The sequence below is a fragment of the Solea solea genome, chromosome 10 (assembly GCF_958295425.1).
Source record: "Solea solea chromosome 10, fSolSol10.1, whole genome shotgun sequence".
Classification (NCBI taxonomy): domain Eukaryota; kingdom Metazoa; phylum Chordata; class Actinopteri; order Pleuronectiformes; family Soleidae; genus Solea; species Solea solea.
The window spans coordinates 19375640-19399761 of NC_081143.1; the positions used below are offsets into that span (position 1 = coordinate 19375640).

General features: G+C 38.9%; 1 protein-coding gene across 2 annotated transcripts in view; it reads left to right on the forward strand.

Moving 5' to 3' along the window:
- The window catches only part of LOC131467624 (zeta-sarcoglycan), a 289872-nt gene that overhangs the window by 180978 nt on the left and 84772 nt on the right, over positions 1-24122 (forward strand). For both annotated transcript variants that reach the window (XM_058641640.1, XM_058641639.1), the window contains one exon: positions 23082-23183. In XM_058641640.1, the coding sequence (XP_058497623.1) occupies positions 23082-23183 (102 nt within the window). The remainder of the gene's footprint in view (positions 1-23081; positions 23184-24122) is intronic.

A 24122-nucleotide genomic window follows, 5' to 3' on the forward strand; every position in this document is an offset into this window, starting at 1 on the left:
AAGTCACACATTAGTAGCCTGTGCTTCCTGTGTCTACACAGTGAAAATAAGTGATCAAAATCATTTTTGATTTTGCATTCCTTGTCCTGATATTTCTGTGATCAAGTTCCTTTATTGTTCTAGTTTCACCACCAGATGCCCTCTGGTGGATGAGATGACTGGTGACTGAGCTGAAATGCAGAATGAAGGTGTGATAAAAGTGACGAAAAAATAAGACCTGAAAATATGAGCGTACAAATGTGTGTGTGTGTGTGTGTGGGGCGGCGCTTGACAAGAGAGGACAGAAAATGAGGAGTAAGACAGGAAACAGTGCTGGAGACAGAAGATACAGGAAACAATCAAGGATAGAATTATAGAAGAGAACAAATGGCAACTGGTGTGTGAGGAGATGAAGTGTATATGATAAAGTAATGAGGGAAGAGGAAGAAAGTTATTAAAGATCTGATTGCATCACTTGTATCGATGTAACAACCCGATGGAGGAGATTAATATGTGTTTGATTTGCTCTGTAGACAATTTCCTCTCTGCTGCTCCCCTGGTACATAACTGCTGATCAGCAGCATGCTATTGCCATTATTATGTTTCCTAGATTTTTAAAAGGGAAGTTGTACTGTATTAGCCCCTGTGTTAATCCAATAGGAAATTGATCTCTGCATCAAGTCCCTTAACGTGGCAGTTTTGTTCCAAGTGGAGAAAAGCCAAAGCTACTTATGAGACAAAACACTGGTCTCCGTCTGATTTCAGGTCATTCCTATTTTTTTTGTGTCTGATTGTGAACCACAGTAACAATTTCAACAGTGAGGAGCACAGATGAATCCACTTTTGATATTTACTTTAGTTTTCATCATTCCATTAAGTTTGGTTGCTAACCCCTGTAGACTGACGTAAATGTTGGGACACAAAACCCTTTTGTGTTCGCTATGACCCAATGTTCCAGCAGTTTTCTAGCATGATTGATTCTTTTCAGAATCTCTTCCACTGCTTTGAAGTACGTGTTCTATTCTGCTGGCCAACAATACTATCTTTAATATCAAACTTACATGGAAGTAACCCTGAAATTAACAAAAAAAAAAAATTTAAACAGAACAACTTGCATGCTTGTACTTCAGCTGGTTTGAGCCGTCTAATATCGTGAAGACTGAAGCCAATTTTCACATTTGCAGTTGCAATAGACGCACAATGTACTTTAATAAATAAATAAAAGCAAAGTTTATTATATGCATGTCATTTCAGATTGCTGAAATTGCACACTGTATAACACCAAAGAACAGTTGGTTTTTCAATGACCGTCAACGTCCACTATGCAATAGTATTAAAAATGTTACATAAAATGTGGCAAAAGCTCAGTTTTTCTTATTCTTCTACATATTGAATATTCAGTCGACATAATAATATATGCACTCTAATTATACTGATACTATACTGTATTACCAGACAGGTGCAGATCATTTTTTTTGGCATAAGAGGTCATCAATTTAGTTTTCTCCGTGTTGAGACCGGGGGGCAGTTTAATTTTCTTGACATTAAATTGTAAGTGAAAGAGTTTAATTGCAGCACACGTGGTTTTTCCTCGATACTAATGGTAGCCTGCGACAGATGGTGATATGAGATGAGGAACTGTGCTATCATGGGGCATTCCTTTTCTTCTTTTGTCTTTGTATTGAAGGGCAGGTTTACGTTCATTTTCTATTGCAGTCTAACACGGATTGTCTTCATTTTGGAGGGGAAGCAGTATTCAATCACAACAGCTGTGACACAAAGAACAGGGAGGTTATGCCCAATGGAAGAGATTTATCTTGCACTCCTCCATGATTTATTCTATTTCAGATAATACCCAGTGTGCGGTCCCACATATTTCAATTTTGAAACGTGGCAGGACATGTTCCTCACAGATCCTCACACAACAAGAGCATTACTCCCAGCTAATGAGCATAGAATGACATTACTTCTTCTCCTCTTGGGTTCTGAATCATACTTGGTGAAATATATCGCAACAATACAAAGGAGAAATACCAGTTTGATGATGGCATGACACAAACATCACCCAGTGTCTGTTGTTATAAATCTTAAAAAGAAAAAAAAAACATGTAATTGATCCCCGGAAGCGATCACAGCCAATAATCTGAACAGACTGTGAATGATCAATTACTGAAACATGTGTGTTCCCAATCAGAAGGCTTGCGATGAACTACATGTTGTATAACACAACGTAAATGTATACTAATGGTTGTTTTACTGCTGAACATAGTGTTCAGAGACACTAGATGTGGAAGGTTAAGTTGAAAAATGACTGTTTACAGGGGAGCTATTTGTGTCATCAACAGGGGAATCCTCTCTCGCTCTGTCTAGAAGAATATAATGGCATCATGTCACCGTCTGTCGGGGATTGTCTTCATTTCTTTGCTACCTCCACTCAGTCTCTTGGACAGCAGGGGCAAAGTCCCTTGAACGCACACGAACACATTGATCTTCCCGAAATCTCCTTTGCAATTTATCTTAGTTTCGTACCGTCTCAAAGGCTGCTGGGTAAACCTCACAGGGGACAGCGTTTGTAACCTTTACAGTGTAAACATGTAAGAGAACAAAAGCAAGACAATTAGGATTAAGAAATAGAGAAAAATAGAAAATGTTGTAATATGTGGTCTTTGTTTTTGGTCTGTTCTTGGGGACCGAGTCTTTTTGTCCTGTAATGGGTGGATTTGCTTGTGAATCCCATCTTTATGTCAGTTTATCTGTGTTCGCACTTATGTTGGAAATCAACTTAGTGTAGATGTAGCAATGGCATAAAGTCTGGGTCATAGTCATTGTCCAATAATTCAACACATAGCACATAGTATAGCTTCCAATGGGTAAGGTTTTAAATGATTTTCTTCTTCTACCATGGCCTCTTCACACCATTTCCCATGATTTGATTTGTGCAGATAACATCACACCTGAGAATGCCATCTTGTAGTGGACTAGTGACAGCTCAAATCCAAACAACTTTACTGATCCTCAAAGTTAAGAATAGTGCCTCATATTCACCCATGCATCCATACAGTCTCTGACACAGTTGATCACAATGCTGTATACAACCTCTGACATCCTCTCACTTCACGATGTACAGCCACTCGTAATATGTGAAGTCTCTTAAATCGGAACCCAAAATAAGATAAGATATGATTTCCACTCTCGTTTAGTAACTGCACTGCAAAACAATCATTTATGGAGCAAACTGTTTATTTGCCATTTGAAAAAAAACTAAAAATTGACTGTAGTAGACTTCAGTGTTTTACAAAATGCCCAATACTCAGTTAACATTAGTTACTTTAAATAAAATGGATCAGGAAATGGATTGTCTGGGGATATAAAGTAAATGTATTATTCAAATAGTAAATACTATTTTACTATAAGAGATGGGTATGTCCTATTTTCTTACTTGTGTCTGCATTGACTTTGATGTCACATTCATTGTCCGTTGGTTTTGGCTGGTGTTTTGAACATCCGTATTACAAACACCCATCGCTTTTCTATGCGGACAGCGTCACAAATTACCATGAGGTCCTTTGAGAGAAGACCACTGAAAAATGTGCCAGACTCTCATTTAAATACAAAAGGGGGGATGAATCCCTTAGAACAAAATCTGATTTTAACTCTTGAGGAGATGTCTCCTTTGGTCACTTAAGTTCTTTATGAAGGGTCTGCATACAAATCTTCCTTTTTTGGTTTTCACCGCTGTTCTCGAGTGGCCAGAGAATGGCAGCGTAAGTCGAAAAAGGATCTTATGCAGCAGAAGTCCTGAAGCTCTTATCAATATGTATTATGTGCCTTTTAGTGGAGTCACTTTAGCAGAATAAATAAGGCTGCAAGGCTGAATATTTTTATATACAGCATATTTTTAAACAGCACCACATAAATTTAGTAAATTTACCAGTAAATTCTGACTAAATATGGATTTATTTCTTTTTTTATTTCTTTTTTTTTTTACTTTTATTAATGGAAATAAAGTTTTGTTTCACAATGAAAATATAGACTTTTGAAACAGGTCATTTAAGTTTATACAGTCACATTTTTTAAGTGAAGTGAAGGTTAACAACATTATATAAGTATGAGTATAGCAGTGTGTTTGGGTTTTCCGTAGGTTGAGACTGGGAGAGAGAGAGTATGTTTATAAACCATGCGGCTCACTCTTCTGTCTCTTCTCAGACCATTCTTCTGAATCTGGAATCTAATGGGGAGACCAAATCCAGCAATGTCTTCAATCACTAACTCTTTTCCTCAAGGGAACGCTGTGAAAACTGTTTTAGCTTTGCTGGCGGTGTCATTGTGTGCACTTTCTAGCTTAAATTTTGGCACATGAATGACCAAGAGTGTGTGTTAATGTTTGAAGGCAGTGTAACAAAGTTCCTTCCTCCTCACACATTAAACTAAATTATATTGGAACTGGCTGCACATGTATAAAGAGACAAACTAATGATAATATGACAAGTAAAGGCGTCCCCCTTGTCATGGACAACAGGAAGTTGATGGTGCGTGAGGAAGATAGAAATATTGAGTCACATAGTTACATGTCAAAATATAAATTATTTCACAGAATAATTTCATTTTTGACATAAGTCAGGGAAGTGGCAACCCTCTTTGAATCCTCTGATTTGTTGGACACTTACTATGTATAAGACCTGACCATAACTGGGGTTATTTGTATAGTAGGTTTCTGACCACTTCTTCTCATTCTCTCATCCTCTCAGTCTCATCCTTCTTCATCACAGTCCCAAGCTCTTAAACACAGTACAAAGTTCTTCAATGCAGCTCAAATTGCTTTGGCGTCTCCTTAGTCCTCCTCCTTCTTCTTCTTCTAATAATTTCCGGCAGGCTGTACACTGAGAGGTGTAATGCTGCCCACAGTTTGAGGAATTTTTATCACCGATCTTCCCCATTTTCACCTCTCTACTTCTTCTAATAAATTCTTCAGCACAGAAGTTCAAAGCTTCAGTTTCTGGCAAGGTGACGATTCCTCTCCATATTGAACATTGGATTCTAATCCACAGTTCTCTCTTGGTGGTTCTTTAGCACAGAAGTTCAAAGCTTCCCATTGCTGATCAAAGTTCTCTTCTTCTCCGAAATAGAAGTTTCTGTCGCTATCGCATAGTCCCATGCATTGACCAGTTTGTATGAAGACATGCTAAAATGGCCTTAATGGCAAGGTGAAGCTTCTAATGAATATTGAAAATTGATATTCTCTTTCTGCCAAGCTTGAAGTCTGTCAAGCTGCCTGTTGGATAGTTATGTGATTAACAGACAGACGTATTTCCCCTGAATACACTAGTTAGTCATGGTGCAGAAGCCGTCGCCACAAAGGACACATCAACTAACTGCTAGTTTGTATGGAATATTGATAACGTTTATTTTCTAGCCCTTGCATAAATATAAATGTTCAGTTTCTGTCTTACTGTATGTCCACGTCTTTGGGCGTAATTCATTCTGTTTACAATGAAAGTCATCACACCTTTGCTGAGCTCCACCACTCCAGAGGGATTACTGCGGGTTAATTGAACATGTTAAGGTCAGGCAAAGCTTCTACTTCTGCTCAGAGCATTCTGATAACAGACAGTCACTCAAACACACGTGTACTGTATCTAAGTGTGTGTGTGTGTGTGTGTGTGTGTGAGAGAGAGAAACACATTTTTACCCCCTCTGTGACCAACCTTCTCATTATTGCCATGAAGGTCTTTCTTGTTGTTTTGTTGGCTCATTGTCACAGGAACTGAAGCCACGCTGGATAATACCCACCTACTGCATCCAAGAGCAAAATTACATGCTGCCACTGTTTTGTTTCACACTGTGGTACAGCATATATACAGCTAGAAATGTAATACTATTCTGCAATTGTTTTTCATTTGTCAGAGGAATCTCTTGAAAGTGTCCACGAGACTGTGTGTTCCAAATACATTTACTTGTTCTACAGGAGCCTGTTTGTTTCAGTGTTATCCATAAGTAAGAGTGGAGAAATTATGAGTGTTGTTTTCTTTGTCACCAGTGATTTAATTGCCTTTTGTTGCCGGCAAATTGATAATTTGTGAAAAGCAGATAAGAAGTGTTATTGTTACGATTAGAGATGTTCCGATACCATTTTTCCCTCCCGATACCGATTCCGGTACTTGTGCTGTGGATATCGGCCGATACAGAGTACCAATACCGATACCAGTGTGTTATAAAAAAAATATATATCATACTACGCCTGCATGACTTTGATATGATTATCATCGGTGGTAAGGTTTGGCTCAGGTTAAATCCTCTGTAAAACATGAACAAATAAATGAAATGGACACCATTTATTTTTACCAGTGATATGTTATTTCGTTTTTCAGCTTGTACGTTTGTTTTGACTTCAGCTTCATGTTTCCATGACGACTGACCGGAAAAGGACGCGCGTGACATCCTTTTTACATGACTCCAGATTGTTAAAATGAGTCTCTGAAGTAACACTAAACTTTAAGAACAGAAGCATACATACGCAGGACACAGGTACGCTGGTTAGTTGTAGCGATGATATGGAGACATTTAGACCTGTTGTCTCACGCTATCACTTCGGTGCAATGAAACGTGTGTTGTCTGTCTTTTACGGGTCCAGTGTGTGGACGTGTAAGAGACTGTGTGGAAAAGTAACTGCTGCATCGGTAAAATTTTATAGCATCGACTGTGTGTTTTATTTGTTGATCATTGTTTCAACGTGAAACACCGAACTAAGGATTTTTTCCGCTGCAGCTGAGAACTGCAAGCAAACATTACACCTTCATGCATCATAAATGGCAACAAATCAATATGAGCAGAAAATCCAAATCAAGAGCTTTCTATGAAACACTGACAGATATTGATGTCTGCTTATGAACCATTGTTACACCGTTTGATTATTTCTTACTTCATATTATATCAGGAATAAATGTTTATCAGGGCCCGTTCAAAAAACCACACCCCTGGAGCTTGAACCGGAATCTGACCACAACGTTGTGTTCCTCACACTGGTGTGATTATATCTGTGATGTAAATATAGTAGTGTTATATCACCAAATATGCTTAAACCCAGTCAACAGTGAGGTTAAAGTGTGGCCATTTGTTTCCATGAGCGACGCAGTTATACACGAGACACAGAAAAGTCACATGATCTGACTTGATGAGGAACTTGAATGCTGAAAAAGAACCATATGGAGAAAGCATGACTGGCTGACTGTCGTTGACAGATGTTTTATTTCTTTAAATAACTTAATGGTCCTTCACCAGTCAACTTGACTGACATGCTTACAAAGTTAAAGTGAAAGAAAAACGTCCAGTGGAGCAGTTCTTAACTATATGTTTAGTTGCTGAGCTGTCAGTCTAAGGAACTCGAGCTACAAACCTAAATATTCATCATTAGCTTTTGATTTGGATATGACCATTACTATTCATTATTCATTATTCATTATTAATTGTATGTTGGATTTTCTATTCCCTTTTCTCAAGTTTAGTTTCCTCTGCTTTCCTTGTATTAATTAATTATACAAGAATTCATTTTTTCCATTCACCTTTACCTTATTTGACTTGTTTCTAATGTGCTTTAGTCTCAGAGTTTCCTGAGACTTTCTTTACATTTAAGCTGTAATCTTAGCCAGCCGATAATCTTTAAAACACTGACTTTACCACACGCAAATGTACCTTGTTTCATTAATTGATTGGACTGCTTTGTTCTGCCCATGTAAGGTCAGATCAGACCGGCTCTCTAAACCTCCATATAACGCTTACTGTCACAGAGTATACTGTTGTTCAGTGACATCAGATGTCCTAATATTTTGTAAAATAGCAAGTGTAATAGTTGAGGAGACAGGGTGAGATGGAGGCTGTGGCGAGAAGCCCAAAGAATAAGATGTAGTCTTTGATATTGTAGCTTCTCACTTTGTTTCCACTAGGAATGTGTTTTTTTTTTTCCGCAGTGCGGACAAGCCTGTCAAGCTCTCTCTTCAGCAGCAAAGTTGTTCAGACAGGAACACTCTCATCACAATTACACAAATGATTTCAACAAAGTGAATTGCAGTTAGACTTGGCACCGGCGGCTCTGCTCTTAAGATGCTCCCTGGATATCATAATTCCAGGCTGAGCAGCGAGCACAATGCAGGAAAGTCCCCTTACAAGTGTGAGCCCAAGCAAGACACTGAAAGATTTATGTACATGTGTATGTCCATGCGTCTTCAATACTGATGGCGGCAACATTAAGAACCTCTGCTTGTACTTGGTGTCCCTCGCTCTTCTTGTCATTGTCTGTTCTTGCTTTTTCTTTGCCATTGTTGGCTCTTTTTTCTCTCTGTGTCTCCTTCCCTCTGGCTTTCTGTATCTGTTTCCAACTTCTTTTGTCTCACCCTTCTTTCCATTCTCCGTCTTTTCCCATGTGTATAGTTCCTTTCAACAATTCATCATCCATCTCTCTCAACCCCTCACTCTTGTATTGTTTAGCCAATGGCTGTCTGCAGTGACTGACGGCATACAAGCAGCACTCTCGAGTTGCAGGTTAGAGGCACACGCACAACCATCCTCAATTACTCTCTCATACAAAGATGATCATATGAGTCATATGCATATGAAGGCACATGTTTTGCCAGTACTGTGTGCAATCTCTTACACGCTTTCACTGCACACTATCACATCTACACCCGTGTCAAACATCACACGCACCATGGATTCATCTGTCTTTGTGGTGCCATATGTTGCACTGACAGATTGTCTGGTTTACACACACACATGTGCACGCACACCCATGCACACGTTCCTTATCGACACATATCACTTACACATACACTCAGAAATGTGTCCCGGATTTGATCTTTTTTTATTGTTAAAAATGTCCCCTCTTATTTCCTTGGAATCGCTTTATTGACTGAAGAGGTTACTGTAGTGAAGGTGTTTTTACCTCCACCTAATGACATCCGGACCTCACTGTGACACAAATACAATTTAATATCAAAGATATTGCATGTGACGCTATTATTTCCTTAAACAAATCAATTTACGTCTCACAAAGAGGGAGGAGACACCACATTGAGCTCTGACCCCAGGGCTCAGGTAAAAGTTTGTCCACTAACTGTGAGGAACTGTCAGTGGTTTGATCCGGCTCCACCAGCTCTGGAAGACAGAGTGTCCCCGGCTGTGCCATCAGTATGTAAGCGTGTGTAAATGGGTGAATGTGATGTGTGTGTATGAAGCAATTTGAATGGTCAAAAGGAAAAATACAGTCCATTTATCACCCACTTCACCATCCCCACTGTTTGCTCGATTAGTCTCTCAATTCAAATCAAATTACTACAACCAACACTTACCCTAATGCGTAGTCTAATAGAGGCACATTTCTAACGGGACATTTTCATTTAATGCTTGTCTTTCAAAGACATGCCTAAATTGTGTTAATCCATGAAATAAACTTTAAACTTTTAATCTACCTTTATGTCAAAAAACTACCGATAGGTAACACTTTATGTAATTTATGACATTTACGTTGACTACTTAAATTATATTATTTGGAAATTCCAAGGCTACTATTATCAATAAATACAATCAATTTTATAGTGAATGTTCACTATATGTGCACTATACTGTATATTTGTACAATGATACAATCAGTCATATTTGCTTTAGTATAAGTGCTGGGCAGTATACCAATTTAAACCCAAAACCAGTATTTATTTTTTTATGATACAATTTCTTTTGTATACCGCAAGACTGCACCACATATGCTTCAGGCTTTGTTAAAGAAGTAACTGTGGTAGTAATTGCAGGAATTATCAATTTACTCAGAGAGAACCAAGAATGTCTACAGTTACCCTTACAGACACACACTCCCTCTCTCTCCCTCGACCACTCGCTCATGCATAAAAAATACTGTTGTATACCACAAAACCATTGACATTTTGTTGGCCTTACCACCGTCCGCCATACCATCGTGTCCCATATCATACTTCTTTCTCAGGGCTGATCTTTGACTGACAGCATTTTCATTTTCTTCCGTGCTACTCGAGAGAGAGTCACTTAATATTGTTCTGCAAATGTTAATGGTCTACACTGGTATAATCTTGTCCTGAAATTCAAAAGATACATAAAATGAATGGATGTTCTTAATGGCAGCTTGCAGCAGTACTTCATTCATTCGGTTGACACTAACTACCTGTCTTAATGGCGATAAGCTGGTAATTAAAGGTATTACAATCCGACCATCACGTGATGTCCAACCATGAAAGGTATTAAACTAGAAGATGCAATACAGCGCGCTGATCAAGTTATTCATTACCTTCATCAAATGACTAATGCGTCTACACACAGCCACCGACATTGGTGATCAGATAAGGAGGTTTCGGGAAGATCTTGTCACTGTACAATATCTTTGCAGCCTCCTGACCATATCTGTAACCCTGATCTGAGGCACACATTCGCTGAGAGATTTTTTTTTTTGTAGGTAGGATTCTCATCAGCCCACAACACAGCGTGAAGGACACACGCTGAGAGAAATTATGCAGCCTGATATCGACATAGACAGGCAAACACTGACGTCCACCCTAACTTGTCCATCTGCTGTGTAGCCATTCATGATACTTTCCACTCATTTCGGTATTCAGGTCATATCAGTTCCAGGCTGACAAGTGACCAGATAGTTGACAAAGGGACTGAAACTGCACAAGCATTCACTTGTCAATCACAAAGTCCTTATCTCATATTATTTTGTTGTTACGTACTGTGTGCAGGGTAAACGCAAGGCTGGACTTGATTCTGAATGTGGCATTTGTTTTAAACAGTACGTTTTGATCACAGAGTATTTAACAAATGGATATATTGTTCAATGCATAAGTTTGCTTTGCCTGTTTAATTTTACTTTATTATCTTTATGTATAAGGCACCAGACAGCCAAAAGCACTTGTCAGACAGAGAGGTAGAAAAAAAATGGGCATATTCCTGGCAGTTCCAATCAGCGGGCAGAAATGAAGCACAGAAATACACGGATGATGGATATAGCCAGACATGTTTTGTCATCTTTTACTCAGTGTGCCACTCAAAAAATATGAAGCATCCCAGATCCTAAAATAGTTAACTTTGCACCTTTATTTTCTGCCTCTTTGCCAGAAATGGATCAATACAGACCCAACAGATGAAAACAGATGCATTTTTTATGCTTGTCACTCAGAAACAATCCCAAACGTGGAAGAAGACACGCTCTGTGTGTGGGTGGCCTTCGTAGGCATGTGATTGGCAGACAGGGGAGCTGGTGGCTACAGGATCCAGCAGTGATGATCTGTCACCCTCAACTCATTACACCAGTCACGTATCTGGTAGGGGGGGGGAGGATGATGCTGGATCATATTCATCTGGTTTATTTTTCCCCTCTGTGCACAAGTCATACAGTCAGACTCTGTGGACCTGGACGCATTAAGTCAGGCATCATAGTCAGTCGTCAGCCTGCTGTGTTGTTAAAGGTGGACGTCGGCGCACAATTGCAACACATGTCATTGTAAATGTGAAATCTAAAACCTGTTTCATAATATCAAATGAATTATCTTCTATCTGTTATTAAAGTTTCTCTGCACATGGCGACCAAAATAAGATCACCCTAAAGGCACAAAGTAAAAAATTAGAATGTGCTTTTACAGTTCAGTCATATTTTGCCTGTGCAATATTGACTATTATTTATAGCAGCAGGTTTTTTTTTTTGTTTTTTTTTTAATTCATGGGCATCAAACAAAAGGTGACTTGCTATTTATTCACCTTTGACTGAGCATTGGTAATTAATCTGGTCATTATTTCCATAAAACATTATCAGTATGAAAGGATCCATCTTCTTCTTGCATAAGCAAAGATGCTCTTATTTCCTTGACTATGACAGTTGTAGCAAATATGTTGTATGGCATTTGTGCATAACTACTGTGGTGTAAGGGGAAGTGCTACAGACTAGAGAGTTGTATCGGTTTGAGGGGATGTGCCTCATTTGTTACAGTTACAGTACATCTGTAGATACAGGCCTACACTGAGCAACCCTGCTTCTCTGACATCATGTTGTTCATTTTGAGATGTATGAATCCGTATGTTGGCCCTCAGGCTTCTTCTCCTGGATGAATTCTCTTAAATACTATTAGTATAAACAGGTGATGCTGGAAAGGGATTGAGTGTAGCTCCGTCTGGAGTCCAGAATGAGTGCAGTCTCCAATTGTTTCATTTAAAGAAGGAAACACAGATGCATTATGAACAGTGTGGTTCTGTGTGTTGTGACGGTAAATAGCAAACTAATGCAGAACATGAAGGTGTGGGTTGAATTGTTTAGTTTGCATATCCTTAAAATGTAGAAGAAGCCTTTTTAGATTCAGACACTAAACCTTACTTCTCCTGTGGGTTTTTTTTCTTCTTGATTTTCTTGCATTTTGATTACTCTCCTTGCCCCCATCGTGGCTCAAAACAGAAAACTGACATCAGAAGAATGAGAAAAATGATAAATCAATGTCACTGTTCACAGTCTGAAGTCTGACTTCAGGCTTTAGGTAGCAGCCACAGTTTAACCTCCATGTACGGTGAATGAAAGGAAGGGATAAATGGGTCAGTCAGGAGTCAACACACTCGAGAAGTGCTTCAAAGAATAAAAGTATTTTTCTTTTTCATTGTGAATCCTGCTGTCATGTGGCATGCAACTCTTATAGTATAGTCTGTAGTTTCTTACCTGCTCCCGACCTCCACGATGTTTACATCGTGGTGAGAGATTACGATTTACATACTGTAAACTAAACTGCAGTTTCAAATACTACAATTGGAAACTACCCCATTGTAAACGCTGTCATTATTGTGAGCAGTTTAACACTAGAATCTAACAATATTCAGTGCAGATTGTAGGTTTGATGCGACACACAGTTTGGTTTCTCCTCCTGATATCAGTCGTTCAGCTTGTGTCTGATTGTTTTGACATATTTTTTATTATCAGACGGAAATAAAGAATCCAAAGAAAACAAATTTTACCATCACACAGCTAAGACGGGTTAGCAGGTGGTGTTGTTACACTAATCACAACAAAATGATATAAACTGGTCCACTTGTATCCCCAGGCGATGAAGAGGTTTTGTCACGTCTACACTGCTACAATGGGTTTACTTCTCTTTAGTGAAACAGTAAATACAAAACAGTAAAAGAGTTAGAGAGAGCTATATTAAAATCACACAATGCGATATATGTGTTATATAAATATAAATAGATGTTTAATATGTGTCCAATGAAAAGTTAAAAAACAAATGATGGCATGATAGTCTTCATCTAACCCCTGAGCCTTGTAGAATCACCATCCCCTTGCTCTCATCTCATCCAATATTTTAGATTTATCTCAGCTTTTATGACGAGAGTCAAGTGACAGCGGTGAACCCAGGCGGACAAACACAAGTGTGAAAACACATTAGACCTTTGCTGTCATTTGTCACTCAGGCTGTCTCACGGGCCGCAGAGGTGTAGTGAGACACAGCTGTTGTCGAAAGGATGGTGATGTTAACTGCACTTGTCCACTTGTGTCTTCGCGATTTGAGGAGGTGAGTGGTGTGGCGTGGAGTGAGTGAAGCAGGAGGAAACTCTCTGCTGTCATTTATCAATCAGAGGCGATTTGGGACCCAGGTCTTGGCTCCTGAGTTGTGAGACAAGTGAGTGCTTTGTTTTGTGGACAGAGCTGTCTGTTCATGTAGATCCATGGTCAAACACCAAGCACAAATAAGTACACTTGAAAGGTCAACACCCGCGCTCATGGGAAAGCTGGGGAATCAGAACTTTGGTGACCGGACTAGAAAAGCTGCAGCGCATAACAATTAAATATAAATCAATATCCTTTACATTCAAGCCGTTAAGGTCAAACAATGCTGACTAAGCTGAAAAGCTCCACAGGACTCTTTGTATTTCTCAGCAGTGTTTTGAATCTTGTTTTATCCAGTGACATTTGCGTGCCGCACACAGGAAGTGAATCTTTTTCTTCCAGCAAGATTGATGCAGCAAAGAGGTTGGCGTTTGACTGAAAAGAAACCACAGGAAGTTTCATTTTCACCAACTATATAAACGCACCTGAGCAAAAACTACTCAAAATGTTTAAAATCGGATTTAATTTTTGCGATTTTGGAAATCCGTCACAGTTCAAAATTCACTTGGCTCGTTTTTATGAACAAAAAGAAAATAAAAACGGTCTAGTTTTGTGACTTCGGCACAATTATTGCTACTTTATATCATTACTAAAAATGGGATATAAAATGACTCAATAACACATAATCATTTTTTAATAATACATGAATAAACAATTAAATGTAATTAGACAGTTCAAATATATCTATATACAATAGATAATTGTTTGACAATTGTTAATTTCCCCAAGGGAAACTCCCAAAGGGATTAATAAAGTTGTCTGTCTGTCTGTCTGTCTGTCTGTCTGTCAATATATATAGGCATTTCAGTCCAGCTCTAACCTTTACCACCTGACACATCCTCCTCACACCTTCTTTCTTTTGCCTCAAGGCATCAACTGTACTCTCTCTGACCCTTTTCCTCTTTCACAGTGTGAATAAACCAGCACAGTAATGGATGGGGGTGATTGCAGTAATTGCAGACTATAACTATAGACCTACGCAGCACTCAGAAAAATAAATGATTTAATCCTGCACACTAATTTTTTTAATTCATTTTATTGATTGTCGGCAATCCCGACCAATGTTTATGTTCCATTTATACTTGAGATAAATAATGAGACACGTACACTGGGGGATGTCAGATAAATATAATGAAGACGAGACTTTATTTCAAAAGAAAAAAAAAACAATGAGCAGAGAAAAAGAAGCCACTCACCTCCACATGAGGGTAAAGCAGAAGGCTGGAGCCAATCCCAGCTGACATAGGGTGATTGTATCAAAGAATACAGCATTTATCAATGTTCAGAGAACTCATGTAAAATTGTGTAGATAAAATAAATAAACAGTAACGCAAGTAGAACCCAGCAGATATTGGACTGAAGAAAATAACTTTTCTGCCATCAGAATGTAATTACTAAAACAGAACTAAGGTTAGAATTTTCAATATAATATAATTACATTAGTTATTCCACTGGTGATTTAGGGAATTAGAGTAAATGTATAGTAGGGTACAGTTCATATTGATAATAGTACAGGGCTCAAAACATTTAAATCACTCTCCCAAAACTGTCCTGAAGTCCTGATGTCAAAAAATAAACTTTTTTGTATCACATAGCCTGCTATGCAAGACGACACGCACCACTAGTGATGACGTCATAGAAGCTACTGTTTATAGAACCCATAAACAGACACTATGTAATGTACACTTTTTGCAAGACATTTTGACAAACTGCTTTTTTTTGGTATTTGGGAATGCTCTCCCTAGGAAGATGCAAGACACAAAGTTGCTTAGAACAAAGTGTTTTTAATGTCAACGGTTCATTTCTTCCTCTGCCAATGCACCTTCCCATGTTTTGGGAACTGTTTTGTTTAAATTCAGCTTTCGCCCAATTCATAAACGTATTATTAACTGCATATGTGCAGTTCTTCTGCAGCGTTAATTCCATCACCAGTGGGTTTTCCTGGATCAGTAATGGTGTTTCTTAAAAAAGGGTCCTACAGGGAGGTGAAACTATTCCCCCATTTGAACTCCTGAAAGTGCTTTAAATTGAAACAGATGGAAAGCAGTGCTGACGTTACATGAACAGCAAATGGAAGCAGCAAAAGCTTGACACAGCATATGGGGGCACAGTTTGTTAAGCTATAGTGCATGGAGATATCCCTTAGTTTAAAATGTTAAACTATAAAATGAATTCACAACACTAAATCCATTATCTATTAATTCAACGTGGAAAAAAATAGCTTCAAGGACCAAAGTGAAATAAAGATACAGTCACAAAACAAAGCCACACAAAGTCGTGTTCTCAGACAGAAATACTTTACCGTGTCTCCAAGTGGTCAAAAGGGCAAAGAATGACTACTTTACTAATGTGAGCATCACTTCAGCTTTTTTCTTAGTGGTTTTCTCTTTACAAAGGTGATGCTTTTACCCCTCCCCTTTATCTCTCACTATCTCTCTCTATCTCTCTGTGGGTCTGTTGGCTGACATAAAAGGTTGTGTGAAAAATTACAGCAGGCCTGAATATTAGAAGTGCCTGCAAAATACTTTCCTGGTCTATCCATCACCACAGGGACACATGGGTATATCCTGTGTGTGTGTGTGTGTGTGTGGATGCCTAAAAGTCATGGTGATCCTCGTCGGTACTTTGTGTATGATTGGTGTGGGTTGTTGCGTATGTGTGTAACCTTGCATATGATATGCTTTCACGTAATGGGACAGTTTGCCAGTTAACCTCAGTCTGATGGCAGAATCCATCATCACCTCTACCACTGCTACACTGTGGAGGACGTCCATGCACCCTGTTGACCTTGCCCAAAAAAAAAATCCTCTCTCTCCCTCAGACCTGTTTTTTATAGCTGGTATAAAGATGTGTCTCATCTGGACACTGTCTGGACAGGATAACATTCTGCTCTGCATGCTGATTGGGTAGCCAGCTTGTTGTCGTCGTCGAGTAGTAACCACTTGTGCGTTACTATGAGTTTACTAGATACAGGATTGCTTGAGTTGGTCTGGTGCAACCACAATCAGTAAACTACTTGCTGATCGCTTGTTAGAAATTCCAAAGGGTTTAGTAGTTTAGTAACTAATAAATCTTGGAATTTAATAGAGACCTATGCTGTGTTTCCACTACATAGTCCTAGCTCGCCTCGCCTCGCCTCTACACGGTTTGGTTGTGTTTCCATTACATTATAGTACCGCCTCAACGTGGGCGGAGTCATCACAGCACGGCTGCGTGAAACTGCCGTGACTTCACTTTACACACGACACACTCAAACTAGTGACAAGTGACTTGTAAAGCAGTTGTTTTCGATGTACTGAATCATTAGAATCAATAAATGAAAAAGATTTGTTCAGTACTTCGGACACTGTATCTCACTGAACTGAGATACAGCAGCAGGTTTTGTGAAATTCTCTGTGGGATGAATAAAGTATCTATCTATCTATCTATCTATCTATCTATCTATCTATCTATCTATCTATCTATCTCGCCACTCACGATCGCCGCTGAAATATACCAGACTCCTCTATTAAATATTGAGATTTTAGACATTTCCTTAGTAATTGTTGGAGATGAACCCACGTTTTTAGGATATTTAAGTTTTTAACTCATCTACAGTTCGTCATTGTTGGGCTTGATTCCTGTGTCGGACATCTTGCTCATGCCTCTTCCTGTGACGGCACTCTGACCAATCAGTGGCCAGCAGTCTGATGACGTCACACAAAGTATCAGCTCAGCTCGCTTGGAACCAGATACTAAAAAAGGTACCAGGTTCCAGGTACTATCGCTGATGGAAATGCAAAATAGCTGCACCGTGCCGAGGCGAGGCACGGTAACCTCTTAATAGAGAGGTTACTGAATCTGAAAACTGTTCGGGGAGATGTTGAACAGTAAGGAAGGATGATGCAGGGGGACAGAGACATTTACTGCCACCCATGCATTTGTTTTTTTTTTCCATTTGCAGATTTTATAACACGACTCTGTAGGTGTTGTGTAAGGGAGTCATACTCAATCTGCATAGTCACTGTGGATATATATGACTTTTTGTTACACTGTCATTTTTCTTGGGTTTATTTTGTGTGAGCTTAGCCAACCAGGCGTTTTTTTTAACATTGCATACAAAAAGAAATGTACTTCCAGTCATATCACAAATAATAAAGTAAAGTAAAAGTAAGAATGTATTTCCCCATTTTTTAAAAAAAAGGGGAAATGATTCGATCTGTGAGTCATTAATCAACTCCGGTACCTTCCAAGACAAAGTTATTCCCCTATCAGTCCTGTGAGACAGTACACAATATATACACGTATATGTAGTCAAGTGTCATGACTGAGGTATAAAAAACTATTTAACAGGATTTAAATAAATTGAAGAACAAGAGTCACTCTGGCAAAGTTAAATACATTCACACAAACAAGGTGACAAATATAAGAACCTTTCTCTAAGGTTTGAAACAATACACACCCATCCAATGAGAAGATAATCATGAATACTATATTCCACTTATGTCTATAGATGTCCTAAATCCTACCCATTGGCCATTTATAAAGACAAAGCCTGCTCGGGGTAAACCGGAATGTATAGCGCAATGTAAAGAAAGAAAATGGAAGAAGTGAGTACAGTTCACAGTTTGGTGATTAACTATTGTGTCTGCAGTCATTCTGACTGCTGGGATTTGCTTTGGTTTTTTTTCCTTTGGCAAAGAATTTTCTTGTGCATTGTAAACCAAAGAAGCTCATTTCTATTGGCAGGACAAAAAGGAAATAAACAAAGCCAAGCTTTGGATAATTTGTTCTGTGATCACTTGTTTTCTTTGTCACCGGTCGACTTGAATCCCCTGCTATTTTATATTGTTTATTTTTTATTAACTAGGCTTTGCAAAAATGCCAAAAAAAAGGGATGGATTTATTGCTAATGGAGCCATGTCAAACAAAAGGAAGACTGCATGTTTGGCCTTCTTGTGTTATATCTCGTCTCCTCAACACAACTTAGTTCATTCATTCCCCTTTTTTCAATTTCAATTTAAAATATGAAGCCATGGAGAACATGTTAGTGACATCTGACCTCCTGTAGCAATGGAAACTGAAGGTTGGAAATGATAAATGTCCCAGACAATGAACCACAACCAATTAAGTAAACAGTGAAGTAATGATAGAGCATATATTATGTGACACTTTGAACATGAGAGCACACAATAAGACTATAAAATATATATGAAATAAAAAGACACGCCTAAACTATTATTGATTTAGACATTTTGAAATATATTCAGTGAAATCAGCATTGGTGTGAACTATTCACCCTATTATTGGGGATAGATTGGTTATACCTTCCAGAAAATCATTAACACTTAGCGCTCGTGCCGCAGGTGCACCCATGGTTATTTGCCATGGGAATAATACATAACTCCTTATATGGACATCCTGGGGGTGTGAGTTTATAGGTCACATATTCAGACTTTAAAAAAATTGTTTTTTTCGTCTTCTTATGTCTTTTCTTTTTCTTTGAACTGTGACATATTTCCAAATTTCACAAATTTAATCCAATTTTAAACATTTTGAGTACATTTTGCTCAAGTGTGTTTATATAGTTGGTGAAAATTCACCAAAAAAAGGATATAAGAAACTCTATATTGCACATTCTTATAGCCTCTGTATATAATGTATTTTTACACAAGAAAAAGCAGCCAAAATGCTCTGTATCCTAAGGGTTAAACACGGCCAATCTCCAAAAGACTAAGATGCCGTAAGAAAGTCACATCCACATATCACATAACCTGATCCTGGCACACAGTTTGAGATGACCACATACCCTGCAAGGCTTTTGTAGATTACAGGAAGATTGAAACAACTGCTGGAGAGCTTGGCAGGATAAAATGTCTCCTGACATTTAAACAGGACAAGGCTGAGCATAGAATAAGAAAAAAAAAAGTCAGTGAAGAAGCGCAGATGCAATTACAAAACTCATTAAAGCCAGCTGCTTTCACAGAAACATAAACAAAACAAAAATGTGCTTGTTATCAAAGCGGGCCCGACAGTATTCATATAAATGCATTGTAGCTACACAACAGCTCAAACCCTCCCAAACACATGGAGCATCTGTGACAGATATTTTGAAGAATCATAACACAGTGTCTGATATTATGAAGCCCAGCTGGCTGAAACAAGGGTACTAAGGTCAATTTTATTTGTAACATTCAATTATAATTAATTAACAGGGTTTGTTATCATCAATTCTAAATGCCCTGGACTTCACGTGATGACTAGAGTGTGCTTTTATTTATTTTTTTATCATAAGGAACCCAACCCCTGATAGTCTTTCCTGGATTCATTTCACAACAGGAAAGAGACGGACAAAATGGAGAGAGATGAGAGTAGAAGTAGGACAAAGGGAAGCCTTGGCATAAAGAGAGAACTACACACTGAGAGACAAATGAATGAATGTAGAGATTTACTTGCCCCCTATTGTTTTGCAAGGCCTTGGCAATAGTGTACATGTAGAAATTCCTGCGGATGATGCATACTGGACTGCAAATGAATCCAAAAGATTGGAGTAAGTGAGACACAGAGTGAGGGGGAGAGCTCCCCCGCTGAATCAATGAGACTTCAGTGTTGGACAGTGGAGCAGTGAGGTGGAATAAAACCACCTGATTAATTTTTATATTATCGTCTTCATGTTTTTGGAGCTGAGCAACACAGACTGTGAGTGAGAGAGTAAAGGATTAGAGCGGCATTGCAGGGAAGGCGCTGAGTGTAAATATGTTCAGGGAGAGCTAAATCTATATGTATGACACACTCCCTCGCCTCGCTGTGTGTGTGTGTGTGTGTGTGTGTTCTACTGTAAAGTAGCATCCTCTTCCATGTGTGGACATACTATGTAGACTCGTGATTATTCGTGTGCCACTATATTGTAAGTAACGGTTCAGGGAGTGAGTCCATTTTTTGATTTGCCAGGTCCTCAGGGGTCTGTTATAACTTATTGAATAAGCTCCATGCACCACTGTATATTCAGTGTAATGATTATGGATCTAACAACAACACTAAAAACCTTTGGCTGGTTTAGCGCATCGATCTGACCCACTCTTATCACCTGGCTATGCAATCAGTTGTAAGCAAGTGTAAATGGTTGATATCGGTCTTGGCTGCCTGACTCTGATATGATAAGGTTTACTTGATTACACACGTGCAATGAAATGGATCGATATTAACCCTGCGATGCTAGACAGATGATATGAAAGTTCTGAGGGATAGATGTCGTCCGTGTGTTTGTACAAATGTCGGACATGTTCTCCTTCCCTTCATGAGTCTGCCTCGGCGTATATCTTCTCTCTCTTTCTCTCTCTTGTACCCTGAGTACATTTGCAATTTGAAAGGCTTGGTTGGTTTGTTGCATCTAACAATTGATGATAATTTACCGCAACCCCCCCGCGACATTATCCACATCTTCATGGAGAGTTTCATGTTTGCGAGCATGAAAAGAAAGCTGGGAACCAGGGAAGCAAGACTAATTTGTTGCCATCACAACATTCTGTGGGAGACTCCAGCTGAAGGTTGAACTGGTTCCATCTCCAACATTTGCTTGACATTTTTCCTATTAAAATCACCTCATTTCACAGCAGACCAATTGTTGTGGCCTGGGACCGACGTTGACCAGGAACACAAATGCTGTTTTTGTTATTTTACCAATGGTAGTAGGATGCGTGTTCACAGAAGTGTCATTGTACTTTATTGTTTAAAGACTTTTTATGATAATAAATCAGTGATCGCAGCCAATGTCCTGTCAGCTCAGCTAATTCCAGGGTCTGGCATGAATATCTGTAATGGTTTGTTAAAGTACTTCGACGACAATACCCAGAAGCCTCACCAACTGAGACCAAGCCCACAGTCAGCGAAACTTTTGCATTGCTCTGCTCCCTGCTCTGTTACTCCCTCAAGCATCGATTTGACATGGTGCAGTAGCTGCCACTTTGGTCTGAACAAGCCCCTATATTCCAGTAGCCTGCATGCATTTGATCTAACCATGTAAGTCTGAATCCAATGGTTTTCTAATGCTCACTCATGTGGAATCGATAAAAAGCTGCACATTGGATCATAAACCAGCACAAACCCCCTTTTTTAATAACAGTGAGTTGCTCAGAACTGGCCTGACATAACTTTACAGAACCCTTCAAAATGATACAAAAAAAAAACAGCATATACTTAAATACATGCTCCCGCAAGCTGCACTGTTTTCCGTTAGCTAACATCAATTTCATTCGCTTCAATAACACTATGGGTTTTCTCAGCAGGAGTTTCTTTCATTTGTCTTTCTGACAAGCTCAAATGTATTCCTGGTGTTTTATGTCTGCATCGTAAGCTAAATTGGCTTCTCAAGTTTCAGCACCTTTTTGTATTTTTTTTTTGTTTTTTGACTGAGATAAAAACAACGGTTTTGTCAGCATTTCAGAATTACCGAGCTTGTGTGGCTTAGATTTCTGTTTTGGTATGTATTAAGTTTGCAATGTATGCATTGATGTCCTTTGAGGTTGAATATATGCATTTATATATATATACATATATTTGACATCTGACTTAGATAAAACATCACGTCGCACATTTAAAACAACATCCATAAACATATGAAGACATCTCACGAGTGGACAGCTTAGGATGTTATCTGTAAATGGGGATCCGACTGTGTATGAAGTGGACCTTCAGTGTCAGTACATGACATCCAAGTACCTTCATTCATTTTCAGCTGCTTTATCCTCTTGAGGGTTTTGTGTGAGGGGAGCTGGAGCCAATCCTGATTGGCATAAGGTCCATCTCAGGGCCAGTATACAGAAGGATGATTGGCCTCCAGCCACCTGTAAGATCAGGATGAGATGAACCAGTAAAGCAGAACCCTACCATATTATTGAGATATGTAAAAGTTATTGACAGCTGGCATCCAAACTTCTGACAAACGAAATCATGACAAATGTTCTTTTGTATGATGAGAGGAGCTGCTAGATGTCCAATACAACATTTAACTGGATCCGTTTCCTGTACACATTTTACTGCATGTCCAAGGATTCAAGAAAAGGCTAAACTTTTGTTTTATGTTAAAAAAAAAAAGTAGAAGACAAAACTCAAACCTTTTTAACATAAATTGGGAATGCAGAGGCTTCAAACCTCATTTTAGACATTTTCACTTTGTACATGCTGTGTTTTGCTGTAGGCTGTAGATATAGATGTTTGCTTTTAACAATTAACCTACACACAAGTGGGGCAAAAAACAAACAAAGAAAGATATACAGATGAATTAAAACGTTCTGTTCTTGTATGTCTGACAACTTGACGTTTTTTAATCCTGCCTCTCTTTGATGCCTTACCTGTGCTTTAACTGTACTTGCACACACATTTGCATTCTTTTGACTCGATATTTATTCTGTGAATAACCACTGTCTCCGTCTGTGTTTCTGTGTACGTCTTCTTGTCTTTGTAGGATGGCATGGGGAATCTGCGGGTGACAAAGGAAGGCGTCAGGTTGGAGGGAGTGTCCGAATTTATACTGCCTTTGTATGTGAAAGAGATCCAGTCGCGCAGGGTAAGACTGTGTCCGTGTGTTTGTGTATACGTGATGTCTGAAAATGAGCTCTTCCACTGCAGAACAAAGACATGGAACCGCAAACATCCCTCAATCAGTACTGCTTTATTACTTTATTTTTTTAGTGTGTCTGGGTGTTCTTAAACACAACTATGTTACAGTGCCAACAGTCAGTGCAGCAGTGTGGGGTCAACGTTTGTCAACATAGCAGATATATACAGTAGATATGACCCAGCACTCTTCAATATCTCCGTTAATCACCGATATCACAGATTCATCATTGATTCCAGCAGCAATGGCAACACTATGTCACTCTATATAGACGCTGTGTGTGCTGTGAATATTGAGCATGGGTGTATTGACTAAAATAGTTTGGGTGTGTCTTTATGTAACTGGGTTGGGATTCAAACTGCATAGCATGTAATAAATGAAAAAAAAATATATAGTACAGTTTAGTGTTGGGGAATATACAGTGTATGATTTTTTCCCATATGGCATTGGTCATACGGTGAGATGATGAAGAATAGCTGTAGCATCAAACAAAATATTAGTTGTTGCCATGAGCAAGAGCAGAAACCCGTTCATATAACGCTTCTCACTTGAATTCACTTGCCTACAACTCAACTCACACATATAGCAACGCACCACAGCAACGTGTGGCTAAGAGTGAAGCTGTCTGCCCTTTCGTTTTTTCTTTGTTTTAAAAGATGCAGACCAAAACACTGTATGTTTGTATGTCAAAGTCCATTGACCCATTGTTGCCATGGCGGGTGGTAAGACTGGAAACTTACAGACACTTACGTCACCTTAACAGAAAACATGTGGCGGAATACTAAGAGTGTGTTCAAGTCTTTGGATCAAGGACACTGGCTGCCGAAGTAGCTGAAGGTCAGACTTTGCTTAAAGTGGCATTTTTCTTGATGCGCTGCATAAAACTGG